General features: G+C 38.1%; 2 protein-coding genes across 5 annotated transcripts; both read right to left on the bottom strand.

Annotated features, from left to right (window-relative positions):
* Positions 1–683: 683 nt before the first annotated feature.
* Positions 684–6,945, bottom strand: LOC126595637 (squamosa promoter-binding-like protein 1). Of its 2 annotated transcripts, none has more exons than XM_050261929.1 (10): positions 5,716–6,945; positions 5,322–5,503; positions 4,712–5,223; positions 4,047–4,121; positions 3,804–3,940; positions 3,611–3,705; positions 3,245–3,386; positions 2,987–3,137; positions 2,170–2,796; positions 684–1,486 (listed from the first exon to the last, which is right to left on the bottom strand). In XM_050261929.1, exons 1-10 carry the CDS (start codon positions 6,297–6,299, stop codon positions 1,034–1,036), a joined length of 2,958 nt encoding a protein of 985 aa, XP_050117886.1. In that variant the 5' UTR covers positions 6,300–6,945; the 3' UTR covers positions 684–1,033. The 2 variants fall into 2 exon arrangements, with proteins under 2 accessions (XP_050117886.1, XP_050117887.1); XM_050261930.1 differs by having other exon boundaries at positions 3,611–3,728; positions 3,833–3,940.
* A 1,600-nt stretch (positions 6,946–8,545) lies between these two features.
* On the bottom strand, positions 8,546–14,741 carry LOC126595636 (squamosa promoter-binding-like protein 1). 3 transcript variants are annotated; one of them, XM_050261926.1, is made up of 11 exons: positions 13,401–14,741; positions 12,957–13,138; positions 12,048–12,242; positions 11,605–11,951; positions 11,073–11,147; positions 10,874–10,981; positions 10,664–10,781; positions 10,387–10,528; positions 10,112–10,262; positions 9,416–10,030; positions 8,546–9,202 (listed from the first exon to the last, which is right to left on the bottom strand). In XM_050261926.1, exons 1-11 carry the CDS (start codon positions 13,982–13,984, stop codon positions 8,750–8,752), a joined length of 2,970 nt encoding a protein of 989 aa, XP_050117883.1. In that variant the 5' UTR covers positions 13,985–14,741; the 3' UTR covers positions 8,546–8,749. The 3 variants fall into 3 exon arrangements, with proteins under 3 accessions (XP_050117883.1, XP_050117884.1, XP_050117882.1); XM_050261927.1 differs by having other exon boundaries at positions 11,605–11,894; positions 13,401–14,740; XM_050261925.1 differs by having other exon boundaries at positions 11,605–12,242; positions 13,401–14,740.
* Between the last annotated feature and the right edge of the window lie 2,253 nt (positions 14,742–16,994).

The following is a 16,994-nucleotide window of genomic DNA, read 5'->3' as shown; positions in this document are numbered from 1 at the left end:
TGGATTGAAGGCAGGGCATGCAAATGACCTCTTTACCCTTTATTTTCTTATCCTCAAATTTTATTAATTTTTTTTTTCTTGAATTTCAGAAAAGAAAATTTGAATGAATTACACTTTTTCAGGTCTGATTCGGGGTAAGTAATTCAAATAAGATAATAATTATGGTACTGGTTGGAATCGTGTGCATTGATACTTGTACTTATGTAAAGTCGGATATTATCCAAATGCAATGAGAGCTGTTCATTTGAAAAAGTCTTATATTTTTATAAGAAACGTGTAACGAATGTGAATGTAAATGTGAATGTGAATGCGTGACGAATGACGTGAGCACCTCCATTTAAGTTTTTCTAGAACTATTAATAAATTATTTTAATAAAATAATGATTTCATATGGAAGCATGAACAAATTCATCTAAATGATTAAACTAATAAAATTAGAAAATAATTCAACCTCAATTTGCACTAAACATGAAATAATGCTCAAACAATAATTCTCAATTCCCAAATTCTTCTATACTTAACCTTGTTTAGTGTGCTTATGCTTATATGAGCTCAAATAATGGAGGAGGGTATGGTAATAAGTTAGAATTAGAGTAGACCAAAGTTCGATTTCCTCCAATATAACCAACAAAAATGCTGAATTTTCTAAAATTAAAATTTAATTTATACAGTAAACGCACTAATAATCGAACACCGAATCACCTCGTGCCAAATGTTTATTTTGAAAAAAAAAAGAAATATCAAACAGAGAAACTATGTGTCATCCAGTTTGTAACACTGTTATACAAATACAAATACAATCAAACCTGGTGGACCAAAATCCATAACAGCCCATGTTTATTTTGGAAGCTTAGGTATACAAATACAGATACGATAGACGTTCCGACCATCGCAAAGCGAAGAGTCGTGTTGGCTTGAGTGGCCCTAGATATACATATAAAAATCAGATAGAAAATATACTCCTATCCACGTGAAAAGAAAGGGTCCATGTATAACCAGAGTCACTATAAATTAATACACGTAAACTAGAACCTTAGCTTGAACCAAACTTCAAGTGTTCCCACCGGAATGGCTCCAACACGAAAACAACTTCCGGATTGCTTTTAAAGAGCAAGGCCACGCAAACGCAGACAGCAGCGACAGCCACCAATGACAGCATTGCCGGCCTGTATACAAGTGACCGTGTGGTGCTATAAGCTGGTTTCTGTTCACATAACCTGCAGTGTCGTAAGATTGCTTTTATATCATTCCTTTCAGTTTCCAAGCTGGCTACTCTTGATGATTTATGCGCATCCGATTGCTTCTGCTTTCCATTTCTGTCTAACGTGAGGCCAGGGATGTCAAGCACCACATGCCCGCTTTCCAGTGTATTGCTGATTTTCCGCTGGACTATATGGACATAGGAGTAGCGGCTTCGAAGGCATGCATAATCATATGGTGTCAATCCTGTGCTGTCTCGAGTGTTTTTCCATGCTTTAATTCCCACCTAAAGAAAAAAACGCCCATATCAACTTGATGAATGGATTATCTGACACTAAAGAAATTTCATGACAGCAGTCCTAAACACATGCTTGAAAGTTGAAACTAGAACGATGAAAAGAATCATAATTCATTTATCGTCAAAATTTTTAACAGCAGTCCTATTTGATTTCAAGTTGAATGTAGAATTTGGGTGCCGCTTTCAGCTGTGAAAGAGTTAGCATGCCTTTAGATGTGGGGTGCTGCTTTCTTTACCAATTTGAATGGCGCATTTAACTTTTCTACGGTGATTTATGTTTCATATGTTTCGCAAGCCAAAGAAAATACAAGACTGCATAATTTGTCTAGGATTGGTTAATTGAAAATTTGAAATACAACTCAATAACTGGAATCAGTGTATTTTGTTTAGGCAGAAGACAGTGGAAAAGCTAAAGAGAGAGCTCAAAGTCAAAGAAGACATGATTACAGATCTAAAATCCGTGAGCAACCTGACATGCTGGAAATTAGAATGAGTTAAAATCATCAAAACATGTGTGTGAAACAGTATGAGAACAGACACAGGTCAACTGTAGGCGCAAGAGGTCAAATGGGTATGGAGATGGGATGGAGGTTGTAGCCAGCGCAAAGTGATTTCTACATAGAATTAGAAGAAAAAATATTATGTTGCAATTCAAAAAACGGAGATATTACCTTTCCAGGATCATCAGTTAAGGCATCCAATACTTGCTCACAGCCATCAGTACTGGCGGCAATATGAAGAGGAGTCAACCCCATGGGCCCAACAACATCAGGTTTAAACAAGAAACTGTTGCCGTCCCTGTCAACTTGTTCCTTCTGCTCAGATCCTGTTAAACCTGGGACAAATCTTAACAAGAATTCCACCATACGTCTGCTATTGATTCGCACAGCTCTGTGGAGGAGGCCCATATCCAGTAGTGCAGACTCAAGGGAAGGATGCTCTCCAGCGTCGACAGTACCATCAAACAGAATGCCCAAGAGTTTCTTCACCACAGCACACCAATCATGGTCAATGGAGAACTCCATGAGCAATCTGAACCGTCTAAAGGGAAATGTATCTAGATTGGGATCCAATTGACCCAGTCTAAACTTAACGCGACTTCTATGTAGGAGCCAACCCAATTCATGTATAAAGTCCAAGGCTTGGTTCTTAGCTTCCACTTTTTCAGGTCCAGATTGGATATCATCATCAGTCTCGGACACCTCAATCACATCTTCCAGCATACAAATCTCAGAGCATACTTCCTGCTCTGCAACTATAAATGGAAAGAAGCTACTGCTGAGACCATGATCTTCAACCTGACATAAATTTGACCAATAAAATGAGAACCGTGGATTTCAGTTAAGGCGCTGTCTAGAAACAAATCTATACTCAGTATTCATAAGAAAGATTTATAAACAAATTCCGGACTTATAAAATACGGCTCGTTCAAAATGCACATTACAAGAGGAGGAAGGGGGAAAGGGACAATTAGGAATATGACAGCACCTCAATGAATCCTCGCCCAGTAACATTTGGTATAGAGCAGGAGAATTTAAGGCATTGCTGTTCGTCATCCTCAACAGTGCTATCCGCATCATCCAACAAGTCATAACAAGTTTCTTGAGCCAGATACTTCCCTTCTAGAGCACAGAATAACCTGTCAAGACTCAAGATCTAGAATTTAGTATTTCTTCTGTTATCCTATAAAACTAGAGAGGAATATTGAAAACAAAGTAATGACGCATGAATGAAATATGAAAGAACCTTGTGGTGGAACTAGAAAGGTTAAAGCCTTTTACTATAAATTCAGCTCTCTCAGATAAGGAGATCGCAATTGGTTTGATGCATGATATCCTGCAACTTTTATTGCTTTTAAGAGGCAAGGGTGTGTCTAACACAACTTCACCTGCAGGATGGACATAACTAATCAAAATGCTTCTCTCATATAAGGTTAATGTTTTTGGTCAATCCTCATTATGTACTACAAAATAACAAAACAAAGCATGACCAAAATCAATAAAGCATAATGGAAAACTAAAACAGCAAGATTCTTCTATAGACCCTAAATACACAAATGTGTACGCACACACGAAATGAGAGGGGGAGAGAGAGAGAGAGAGAGAGGCAAACCATTGTATGTAAATGCTACATAATCTTGCACCCTTGTATACACCCATCCTGTTCTCCAAAAAGGATCATCCGCAGCATCAAGAAGTGTTTTCAAACTGGATCCCAGATGACAACAGAACTGTACGCAAAAATAATTATAATAAGACATAAATCTATCATAATTAAGGACTTGAAGAAAAAGTCTTCCTCATACAAGGATTTGCCATCCACAGTCGAGAATACCTCCTCCCACGTGGATTTTTCTAGACGAAGGTAAATTGTCAAAATGATACAGCCCGGCCTTATGTAGCTTTCAATGTTGGTAGGGCTGTGAGATAACCAGTCGAGGATCTGGATATTCAAATAATTTATAAAAATCATGGAGTCCATGGAATGAAACACCAAAATACTTTGAAAAGTACTTTGAAAACTAGAAAAATCAAAGGAAATATAGTACCTGTGATCGCAGAGCAAGTGGAAGTTCATTAGGGTCTTTTCCAAATAGTTTAAAAATAATTCGGTCTGTGTGACTCTGATATGTGGCAGAAAAAGAGCAGTCAAGAAACGTAAAATTGCAGATACATTCTACATACTGGCCTTTTACATAAATAATGCATGTTCCATTAGGACTGCAGTAACCACCAAGTAACTTTAACCTCAATTCTATTAACAGCATCAAGAAGACGTATACACAACAAGTATGTTTGTGTGTGTGGTTGCGCTTGTAAACTGCCATATTGGTTTGAAGGAAGAGATAACTGATCTCAACTTTAAGTCACAATTGAAGCATTTCTTACATATATCCCATAACCAAGCAGCGAGCACACTTAACCTCGCCATTATTTTGACAATCCATGGAAAGATACACAGACACGTTCAGAACACAATACATGACTGCCTAACTACTCTCAAGGATAGAACAAAGGTATTCTACTATCCAAACAAAAGACAAGTTATACGCCGTATAATGATTAATGACAATTGATATATTAATCCCTGGTCTCATGGAAAAAAAGAAAAAAAAAAAGACGAATTACAGTGGGCTGAGCATCATCCACAACAAAGGCATTTTTAAGCATTATATTACCAAGCAATGGAATAGATGCAATTACAAGGATATACCTGAGCTTCTCCACTAGAACTTGACGGTGACTGAGTAGAAGTTAAGTCTGAATTCCCACTTGTCTGAGGTGGGCTTGATTTATGAGAATCACGCTGCATCCATGAAGGAAAACCAAGAGATGCAGTGCCTGGACTTGCAGGAACATGAGAATTCCCTAGGTTCTCTACATAGTCCTGTGAATCATCGTATGTACTATTTAAATCAATGTCATTTAACTGGAACCTTCTACTTGTAGCTTCCGGTGTAACTGATTTGGATTCAGAACTGTCTCTTGATGCAGGTAGTATCGAACAGTGTCCTTTAGACCTTAAAGGGTCCTCAGTATTAACACCAGCATTCATATCTAGAACCCTTCGTGCAGTCTGGACAGATGTCCCACTGTTAAATAAACCTTGAGATCCCTGCAGCAATGTAGATATGTTTCTTCCATCAGCCGTACCAGCAACATTGGCTAAGCTCCTCAACAAATGAGATATGACATCCTGATCCTTTGTTTGATCAGAACTACTAGCTGCAATTTATAAATGGCATAATATGCGGATTCAAATAAATCTGAGATACAATGTTTCACTAAGACAGAAGTGTACAATGAATAAGGCAAGTACTTACAGTGCATATTTGAAAGTATTCTCAGCAAGCTAATCAATAGATAACCGCTTCCGCCTTCATTGTTTAAAGAGCCTCCATTAACTGCAGTATCAGGATGTGTTTTTCTTCTCCTCCTATTATGGCCAGCCAAACGCCTACGGCAACTTTTCTTCCCTTCATCAAACTCTTGAAGAGCATGAAACCTGTCCACGAGTGTTAACCCTGTTACATTTAATTCAACAAAAAAAAACCTTCTGCAGAACTCAACCATACCGTAAGAAGATTGATGAACAGCCATGCACAACAAACGCATGACAACAAAATTTACACAACCAAACTCTGTATTTCAAGTTAATTCAAGAAAATCGGGGAAATGTTTCAACCAAACAATAAATAACAATAGGATGGAACCAACCTGCTACACTGTTGACAGAACCGCTGCATAACACTTCCAACCAGCGCTTTAGTTGCCTTAGAATGCATATCACAGACCTTATGCCTCCGGTGATAATCCTTGGCATTGCTAAGATCAGCCTTACAGTCCTCCACCTGACAAACTGCACGGTTTGAAGTAGTCCCAATTGTCTTTGTTTTCTTCCCGGTTTGTACTTCTTCTTCCATAATGGGGTAAGTTTGCCCGCCAAGTTTAAGATTCAGAGACGCAGCTTCATCATTCAACTCTCGGTTTTCCACAAAAACATCCCTTCTCCGTTTCTCCAATTCTCTTTGATCTTTCTCATTCCCCGGCCTGATATTATCCGAACCAGAAGAAGAACTGTTGGACAAACCAGCATCCGACGGAGTTTCTGGCCTGGCCGGAAACAACTGCCTACTCCTACCATCAGATGGTGTAGAATTTAATGGACTAGCAGTAAAAAGATCACCATCCCATTTAAAATCATTCAAATCCCATTCCAAACTCTTTTTCCCAACCCCCTTCAAATTCGGCACCATCACACCACGAAAATTACAAGCCTTTCCTCCGAATTCAGACTCCATAGATCAAGATACAAAAAACCCAGAGATGTTACAATGCCCCCTAGTCAAACTCCACCAGATACAAACACCCAATTGAACAATAACAACAACTACAGCTCAGAGATAAAACTATAAATTTCACCCCAAAACAAAAAGTCAATAACACCACAGCCCCAGAAATTTCTGGAAATTGTTCTTTCCAAGAACCCCAGAAAACCAAGAACAGCACACCAGCATATAAATGGAGCTAAACTACAGGCTACAGCTGCCCAGAACCCAAAATCCACCAATTACCCAGTTTTTCTCTCAACAAGTCAGTACAAAATACCGTATTTGCAAGCCCACAATTACATCCTAGTCAATGCTTTCAACTCCATGGAAAGAAACTTGAGCTGAAAGAACTGAAAGACCCAATCTTTTTTTGTGGAAATAAAGAGGAGAGCGAGAGAGTAAAGAGAGAGAAACTTGCCGGCAGGTTGGTGAATTGTTGGGAGATGAGCTGAGAACTGAGAGCTGACGAAGAAGTGGCTGAGATCGCAGTTGAGGCAGAGAGAATATAGGCCCCGAGACAAAGCTAATCAGCACATGAAAATTAGGAAAAGGTTAGGAAAAGGGTTCTCTTACTGTGTAAATTCGGTTTCAGTGGGGAGGGTGAGAGGAGAGAGGTGGTGGCCTCAGATGACGCGTCTCCTTTTGATTTCGATTAGAAATTAACAGCGTTACAAGTTACAAGGTGTATCATTTTAATATTTAAACTAATGATATTTCATTTTATTATAAGTGACATATTTCAGGTCTAATTCTCGTCATATTATTACTAATTTATTGTGAGATTTAGCCTAAACTTTATATTAATAAATCTACGTAATATAATTTAAATGAAACGGTAATTTTACGTGAACGTGATCTTAGTACACCGGAAAATTGTTCCATTTCGAGATCAAGATTTAATGATTGAATTATTGGCAATTAAACCAAAAAAAAAAAGGTTCAAAACGACAAAATAATTGAAAAAGATTAAACAAGGTAATAATTGTGTACACTATGTAAGGACCATGAATATGACTTATTGAAGTGGAAAACAATTTCATGTCAAAATATGAGTCAACGTGTCTCTGTGACTGGAGTCCTTTTCCTATTATTTTATTAGCCTGTAAAATCCATTTTTCTGCTTTTTTTTTGCTAGTTAATATTAGACTTGGATTGGATTTGACCAAATTAAAAATATTTAGAGAAAAACAACTGTTTGATCTAATTTTGGTCCAATTTTATTCATAACGTTTGAGTTGAATAACATGAAAAGTTGTCTCACTAAAGAACGAGATTCATGCATTTGACCAAATTAAAAATATTTGGAGAAAAACAATTGTTTGATCTAATTTTGGCCCAATTTTATTCATAACATTTGAGTTGAATAACCTGAAAAGTTGTCTCACGAAAGAACGAGATTCATGTATCTAAGTAAGCACAAAGCTCCAACCTTTGTGAGACGGCCTTATCCCCTCATGAAGGAACGTGATTCTATGTATTTGGTCACCATCCAGTCTTACGTAAATACAACTCTCAATGCATAAAGTTTAGCAAGAGTAGTCTAACCTGCTTATTAGTCAGGCTGCCCTACTAAATATTGTCTAATTTTGGTCCAATTTTATTCATAACGTTTGAGTTGAATAACATGAAAAGTTGTCTCACTAAAGAACGAGATTCATGCATTTGACCAAATTAAAAATATTTGGAGAAAAGCAACTGTTTGATCTAATTTTGGCCCAATTTTATTCATAACATTTGAGTTGAATAACCTGAAAAGTTGTCTCACGAAAGAACAAGATTCATGTATCTAAGTAAGCACAAAGCTCCAACCTTTGTGAGACAGCCTTATCCCCTCATGAAGGAACGTGATTCTATGTATTTGGTCACCATCCAGTCTTACGTAAATACAACTCTCAATGCATAAAATTTAGCAAGACTAGTCTAACCTACTTATTAGTCAGGCTGCCCTACTAAATATTGCCTTCTGTTTAAGAAAGCTGACTTAAAAGCGAAAGAAATTATTAGTCAGGCCACGCTACTAAATATTGTCTTCTGTTTAAGAAAGCTGACTTAAAAGCGAAAGAATTTTCAAGTCCGAATCTTCCGCCTCATCGAATACAATGTTTGTATGTGTTTTTGGACGTAATGCAGCAATATATTGCCTCAACAATTGGTCAATAGTACTATTTACGTCAATCTTTCCCTATACACGCTTTATATGAACTATCATTAATACATACAGTGCAACACCTCTCGTGGAAATCTTAACGGATACGAAAACTGGTACATTATGTTCCCTATAGAGTTATCGGTTTATACATATGATCAACAGAAACGGCCTAAAGCCAGAGTAACTAAAATTTGAGTTATCCGTTTATACATATGATTAACACAAACGGCCTAAAGCCAGAGTAACTAAAATTTGAGACGCGTAAACTGCCTTAGCTCGGTCCATACTCCAAGAGTTCCCACCTGAAGGGCTGGAAGACATAAAGGACTTCAGGCGAGCTTTTGAAGAGCAAGGCCACGCAAACACAGACAGCAGCAATGGCTACCATTGACAGCATTGCCGGCCTGTACACAAACGACCTTGTGTTTCCATATGCTAGTTTCATTTCACATTGCTTGCAATGTGCCTGCATTGCTTTCATATCGATCCTTTCGGTCTCCAAGATGGAGACTTTTGAGGACTTATGCCCATCTAATTGTTTCTGCTTGCTGCTGCTGTCTAAGATAACGCCAGGGATATCAAGCACCACGTGCCCGCTTTCATGTTTCTTGTTGATTTTCCGCTGGACAATTTGGACATAGGTGTAGCGGCCTCGCAGGCATGCATAATCATTTGGTGTCAATCCTGTACTGTCTCGAGCATTTTTCCACGCTTCAATTCCCACCTAAAGAAGCAAAGATATCAACATTTGTATGCTTGAAAATAGAACGATTTGAAATATCAACATTCATGTGAGACACAGAATGAGCTGACATGAGTCATTTGTATGAGCAAACGGTCAAACACGTACGGAGAAAAATGGATAATGATGCAGACCTGTTCTGATTTTTACATCCAATTAGAAAGAAAACTGTCAAAGAAGACAATGAGAAATTACCTTTCCAGGATCATCAGTTAAGGCATCCAATATATTCTCACATCCATCAGTACTGGCTGCAACATGAAGAGGAGTCAATCCCATGGGCCCAACTGCATCGGGTTTAAATAAGAAGTTGCTGCCGTCCCCGTCAACTTGTTGCCACCCTTTGTCTAGGACAAATCTTAACAAGAGTTCCACCATAGGCCTGCACTTTCTTTGCACGGCTCCGTGGAGGAGGCTCATATCCAATAACGCAAGCTCAATAGAAGGATGTTCTCCAGCGTCAACAGTACCCTCAAGCAGAATGCCCAGGAGTTTCTTCACTACAGCACACCAATCACGGTCCATGGAAAACTCCATAAGCAACTTGAACCGTCTAAAAGAAAATAGTTCTAAGTTGGGATCCCCGTGACCAAGTCTAAATTTAGTGTGACATCTGTGAAGGAGCCAACCCAATTCATGTACAAAGTCCAACGCTTGGTTCTTGGCTTCCAACTTTTCAGGTTCTGTCTGGATGTTATCTGCAGTCTCAGCCACCTCAATCGCACCCTCCAGGGTACAAATCTCTGAACATACTTCCTGCTCGGCAACTATAAATGGAAAGAAGCAGCCGCTGAGACCATGGTCTTCAACCTGAAATAAAAATAAATAAATAAGTAATGATAAGCACACTTCAAAGGAAATATAAAAGATATATTAAGAATGGAACAGCACCTCAATGAGTCCTCGGCCAGTAACATTGGGTATAGAGCAGGAGAATCTGAGGCACTGTAGCTGATCATTCGCAAAGGTTGTATCAGCACCATCCATCAAGTCATAACAAGTTTCTTGGACTAGATACTTCCCTTCCAGAGCACAGAGCAACCTGTCACAAGCTAGGACTTAGTACTTTCCTCCTTCCCAGTTATCCTGATAGTTACTAATTCAGAAATAACATATGACACTGGAGTGGTCTACATAATGAAGCTTGAATGAAAGATGAAGGATACCTTGTGGTGGCACGAGAAAGATTAAACCCCTTTACTACAAATTCAGCTCTTTCGGATAAAGAAACTGCAATTGGTTTGATGCATGATATCCTGCAATTTTTATGGCTTTTCAGAGGTAAGGGTGTGTCTAAGACAACTTGACCTGCAGGACAGACATAACTATTTAAAATGTCTTTTCTTTCATAACACAACTATTGGTAAATCACTAAATGAGCTAGAAAATATATGAATGAATAATTAAGAGAGAGAGAGAGAGAGAGAGAGAGAGAGAACAAACCATTGTACGTAAATGCTACAGAATGTTGCACCCTAGTATACACCCATCCTGTTGTCCAAAAAGGATCATTGGCAGCATGTAAAAGTTGTTTCATAATGGATCCCAGATTACAGCAGAGCTGCATGCAAACATAACAATTAAGGACAAGAAAAGAGATCTCCCTGATACAAGGTCAGCAATCAACATTTTGGCATCAGCACAGAAACATACCTCCTCCCATGTGGATTTTTCTAGACGGAGGTAAACTGTCAAAATGATACATCCCGGCCTTATGTAGCTTTCAATGTCAGTAGGACTGTGGGACAACCAGTCGAGAATCTGGATATTCAAAATATTTCATAAAATTGTTGTATGTGCAAGGAAACACAAGTTACATTGTGAAGAATTAAATCAAGGCACCAAATATTACCTGTGCTCGTAGAACAAATGGAAGATCATTTGGATCTTTTCCAAAGAGTTTAAAAACAATACGGTCCGTGCGACTCTGAAACACGGCAGAAAAAGAGTGGTTAAGAGACGTAACAGTGCAGTAACATTTTACACACTGGCCTTCATAATAAAAAATATTTAAAAAATACTCAACTCTAACTGATATAGCCTGCAACCTCCTGTAGTTTAACTACAACTCTATAAACCTTATCAAGCATAAACATACGCACACATTTATACATACAAAGCACTATACAAAAGAAGAGAATCCATCTTGACTCTTACGTCACAACAGAAGTATTTATTAGGTATGCCGAGTACTTCATGTTTTTTCAATCAATTGGCTAGACAAACGGACAAGTCGAATGCAAAGCATTGTCACCTAAATGCCAAATTAAAGTGAGAACAAAGCTATTCTTTTATCCAACAGAAAAGGACAGGTTATGGCATATACAAGCATTAATATACCAAGCAATAACGAGGAACGAGATGCAAGTACAACAAGAATATACCTGAGCATCTCCACTAGAACTTGATGAAGTTGAGCATGAAGTCCCACTTGTCTGAGGTGGGCTAGACTTTTGCGAATCCTGACGCATCCATAAGGGAAAACCATGAGCCACTGTCCCTGAATTTACAGGGGCATGCGAATTCCCTAGGTTGTCCAAATAGTCCTGGGAATCGTCATATGTATTATTTAAATCAATGCCATTTAACTGCATCCTCCCCATTGTAGGTTCTGGTGCAACTGATGTGGATGGAACACTGTCTCTTGAAGGAAATGGCTTCGTGGCATTTAGACCTGAAACAATTTGTAGACCTCCATGATCTGCATCAACTGAAGATATTCTCCTGAAATCTGATGCAGGTACCGTAGAACACTGTCGTATAGGTCTTGAAGGGTCCTCACCATTAACATAGTCATCCATTTTAGAGGCTGAAACAGAAGGCTTACTTGGTTCACAGCCGTTGGAAACTGTATCTGGGACCTTTTGTGCAGTCTGAATTGATGCCCCGCCATTTATTAAACCTTGAGATGCCGTAAGCAATGCAGACATGTTTCTTCCATCAACTGTACCAGAAAGATTGGCTAGATTCTTCAAAAGATGAGATAGCAAATCCTGATCCTTTGTTTGATCTGAACTATTAGCTGCATTTTAGGCATCAAAAGTGGAGTTGAGTAAGACACTTATGAGAAGAAAAACAAACACAAACATAATCAAATAAATATTATAATAACATGATCACTGAGACATAATTTCCTAAATAACAATTTCTAATTAGAATTCCCTTTAATAGGCCCTTCCTTCATGCATCCTAGAATGTGAAATATGGACAGTCCAACAATCAGAGAAAGAAAGTGCAAAAAACAAGGGTTCAAGGGATGAAATTCAAGCACACAAGGTGTAATCTGGATTATAAAAATTGAAATATTTTTCGACATGAAGGTCTGCACAAAATTCTAACTTTCTATCAAATCAACCTCTGAAAAACTGAAAACTTTTCATGCGTAAGCATCAATATTCAAATTTTCATCAAATTAAATTCAGAGAAACTAGCACTTTGTCATTTATACACAAAAATAGAGCACCTTAAGCAGTTAAGGACTCATCAAGTAATATGTTGTATGTTTACAAATAAAAATTTACGAGTGAAGTTATTATATGTTTATTGACATAATCATTTTGCTACAAGCCTCAATCAAATAATGACAAAACCTAAGAGCAAAAGACCACAAGAACTTTGACATCAGTCTATGGCAATCAACACACAATCCGGTAACCACTTAACATACACTTAACATATCAATTTAATGTCCGGCAAAGCAGCCAAAAATTGAATGTGCAATAACACAAAGATTTACAGTGCATGTTGGAGAGTATTCTCAGCAAACTAATCAATAGATAACTGCTTCCTCCTTCATCATTCAATGAGCCTCCATTAACTACAGTATCAGGATGTGTTTTTCTTCTCCTCCTATTGTGGCCTGCCAAACGTCTACGACAACTTCTCTTTCCTTCATCAAACTCTTGAAGGCCATGAAACCTGCCCATGAGTATAACCACATTGCAAATTCAACAAAAAAGTTCTGCAAAATTCGACTATACCGAACACAGTGATGAACAACTATGGACCCAAATCATGAGAGCAACAAATAATTTTTTTAAAACTTACAAATCAAACTCTGTATTTCATCTTCTAGAAACAATGTCTATAAGAAAGCAACGAATAAACGACATAGAACTTAACTGAAGAAAATTTTGAAATATTTCTCACCATACAAGGACAACCATAGAATTGAACTAACCTGCTACACTGCTGACAGAACCGCTGCAAAACATTTCCCACCACCGCTTTAGTTGCCTTAGAATGCATATCACAGACCTTATGTCGTCGGTGGTAATCCTTGGCACTGCTAAGATCAGCCTTACAGTCCTCCACCTGACAAACTGCTCGGTTTAAAGTAGTCCCAACTATCTTCGTCTTCTTCCCATTTTGTACCTCTCCTTCCATGATTGGGTAAGCTTGCCCGCCAAGCTTGAGATTAAGAGACCCAACTTCATCAGTTAGCCCTTCATTTTCTGCAAAACTAGCCCTTCTTCTTTTCTCCAGCTCTCTTTTACCTTTCTCATTCCCTGGACAGATACCGTCCGAACCAGAAGAAGAACTGGTGGACAAACCAGCAGTGGAGGGAGTTTCCGGCAGCCCAAGCGGAAACAACTGACTGCTCCTACAATCAGATGGTACAGCATTCAAAGGACTAGCAGTAAAAAGATCACCATCCCATTTCCAATCATTCAAATCCCATTCCAAACTCTTTTTCCCAGCCCCCTTCAAATCCGGCACCATCGTACCATAGAAATTCCGAGCTCTGCCTCCAAAAGCCTCCATAAATCAAAATTCCACAAAAACTCCAGAATTTTATAACGCCAATAGTCCAATTCCACGAGATATAAATCCCCAATTCAACGAATTAAAACAAACCCAGATATGAAACCTTCGATTTCACCCAGAAATCAATAAGTTTACACTACAAGACCATATCTTTCTGGCAATTATTCTCTATAGGTTCCCCAGAAATCCAAAAGCAGTACACTGTAGACCACGTATGCACTGGGCTAAAACAACAGCAGCCCATCTGCCCATCTGCCCAAAATCCACAAATTACCCACTTATGCCCTCAAAATCCGCACAAAATCAACATACTCAAAACCCATCAATTCCATCACAGCAAAGTTTCCAACTTTACAAACAAAAAACAGCTTAAAATTTCAGCAGAAATAAATACCAAAGCAAAGAGAGAAACTTGTCGGTGACAGCTGAGCCGGTGAATTCTCGCAAGAGCGGCGGAGGACGGCTGAGATCCCCGGAGGAGGAGTGAATATAGGCAAACCAAAGCAGCACATAAAAATGAGGAAAACGTTAGGAATAGGCCCTCTCTCTGTGTATAAATGCGGTTTCAGCGGGGAGAGAGAGAGCTTTTTGGCATTTATTTATTGATAAAATTATATGGCGCAGTGGGGGCAAAGGAATCTACGCCTACACAACCGCGTGTACGTCGGTAAAAAATACCAACAGAGCTCTCGTGCTGTGTTTCTCTCTGTATAGAGAGAGAAAGTATACGAGAGAGTGTGTAGAGAGAGAAAGTAGAGAGACACAGTGCTCTGTGCTGCTGTGGCCAATGGAAGTTGAAGAGCTGATTGGTAATTCAGAAACGTGTTTATTTTTTTTTTTTTAAACTTTAATTTTTATTGATCGAGTGAAAAAAAAAGGCGTTTTCCGGCAGAAGACGAGCGGAAGTGAGTGACCGGAGTTTAATAAGCTACGGCTGCGTGCAAGCGCGACTGACAGTGACTCCAGCTGTTGACAGTTGTCCGGGATTTTACCGCGACTTTTTCAAAATTAATAAAAATAAATAACAGCCTTCCCCAAACAAACCCTCTTTTTTAATTTTGTTTAAGATTAAACACGTAGAAAAAATAATTGATTCAACTGACTACCAACATTAATGGACAGAAATGGTCTTTTAAGCTAAAAAACCAATCCAACCCGCCGACACCTATGAAGACTGAATCATTTTAAATCAAAATTTCAAAAACAATTTTCATACTAGAACCAGCAAGTTCTTCGTCTCGTAATATCTCTGACATCACACACTACTTATGATAGTTTAATATTGGAAAAATCTTGCATTTTAACCGTAACGCAATACACGGAAAATTAAAAATCATATTCATTAGGGTACTAGTTGACCTTATTATCATCTTTCTTTTGAGTTTCGATCACAATGAAGTGTGAGAGATGAAAACGTAAAATACTTGCTTTGTTAAATCCTAACATGTAAAAGCTTTACATGATGTATGCAAACAATACCACGTTTTACTGCTTTCTAGAGGTAGATGCTCCAACAAGATGTACTTGAATTTTCGATAAAAATTTGTAGCGCTTTCAATAAAAATGTGTCTTACAAAAATGTCCCTTGACGGATCTGTATTCTAGCTATCTTGCAACTAATTTACCTCAAGTTACTTTTGGGAGTGATGATGTGAACAATACTAGCTACTAGCTACTTGGTTAAGTCAACGACATAATATTAGGTTTCATAACTTATTCGTAGGACAACTTAAGATGATAAGAACACATCGTAGCTTAGTGTTTTTTGTTTCGTACAGTGGGGTTGTTTCTTTCTTCCTTGTAGCTATCATTACTAACTATATATCACATTCTTTTAAAAATTACCACCTAGCTTCGCTTAAGCCTGCCTAGGCGCTAAGCAGCTAGTCATCGCTTTGATTGATCACTAGACGTTTGAAAACTAAGAAAGAGCGTCTAGATCTGCGTAGGCGCTCGTCTAGACCGTAACTCTCATTTAGATAGAAAATAGATAACTTTCATTTTACATTTTATTTTTTCAATAAATTGTAAAAAACTTGTTGAATATTGAGATGAACACTCATTATATGTTTATTCCCCATGTTTTCAATTCTAATACTTTATAATTTATATATAGTTCCATTTTCCAATTAATGTATCTCAATACAGTTATATTTTTTAAAAAATATAAGTAGATATTTATCTATATATTATATAAAAAATTAATTAAAAATAAAAAATTACCTAGGCCCCCCTAAGCGATAGGCCTCTACCCGCTACCAGACCAGTGACTTTTAAAAACTTCTATATATTAGTTTACTAAATTCACCTCGACTTTGGGAGAATAACAGTGCATTTGGCCAAATCATACTCTCACGATCGACAAAAAGGGTGGAAAGCCACCGTCTAGTGGACCATGTTAATTTAGTATTATAGCGAGTACTCTTCTGTTGCCTTTGGCGACAACCATGTGATAGGAACCCATCCACTGCATCCAAGGTACGAGTTCGAGAGGTTTCTTGGTTTTTGTGACTTATATAGACACCTCAAATTCTGAATAAAACTAAAGACCTTATCTTTTGATGTCTAGAGAGTTGCTTTGCCCACAAACACACGTTACGATTGTATGTCAATTATACATCCGCAATCACAATGAAACTCGCAGCAACAACTAACAATCGATCGTCCGCCTTCGTCTAGTATAAGTTGAGATCGTAGAACTTGTTAGAATGTAAAGCACAATTTGTGAAATTGTTGACCTTAAAAACTTAACTTGCCATCGAACTCGGTCGGTTAGTAGAATGAATGTGGTGGTGATGTCAAAAAGGTTGTTAGTCACTGTGAAGTTCATGATCTTTTGCACCAGGTTCGGCCGCCTCGACTATATTTGTGAAAATATAAGTGCTCTGATCATTTCGGAGTTAAACTGTAAGGATACTCGTACTTGAAAGAGATAAATGTCTTGATGGTAAATGTTGTTCAACCGTCAGAATACCGAACTCTAAAATGTACCAGGAGTAACCAAGCA

The sequence above is a fragment of the Malus sylvestris genome, chromosome 13 (assembly GCF_916048215.2).
Source record: "Malus sylvestris chromosome 13, drMalSylv7.2, whole genome shotgun sequence".
Taxonomy (NCBI): domain Eukaryota; kingdom Viridiplantae; phylum Streptophyta; class Magnoliopsida; order Rosales; family Rosaceae; genus Malus; species Malus sylvestris.
Note: the sequence above shows the minus strand (reverse complement) of the source record. Positions and strands in the feature narration are given on the sequence as shown.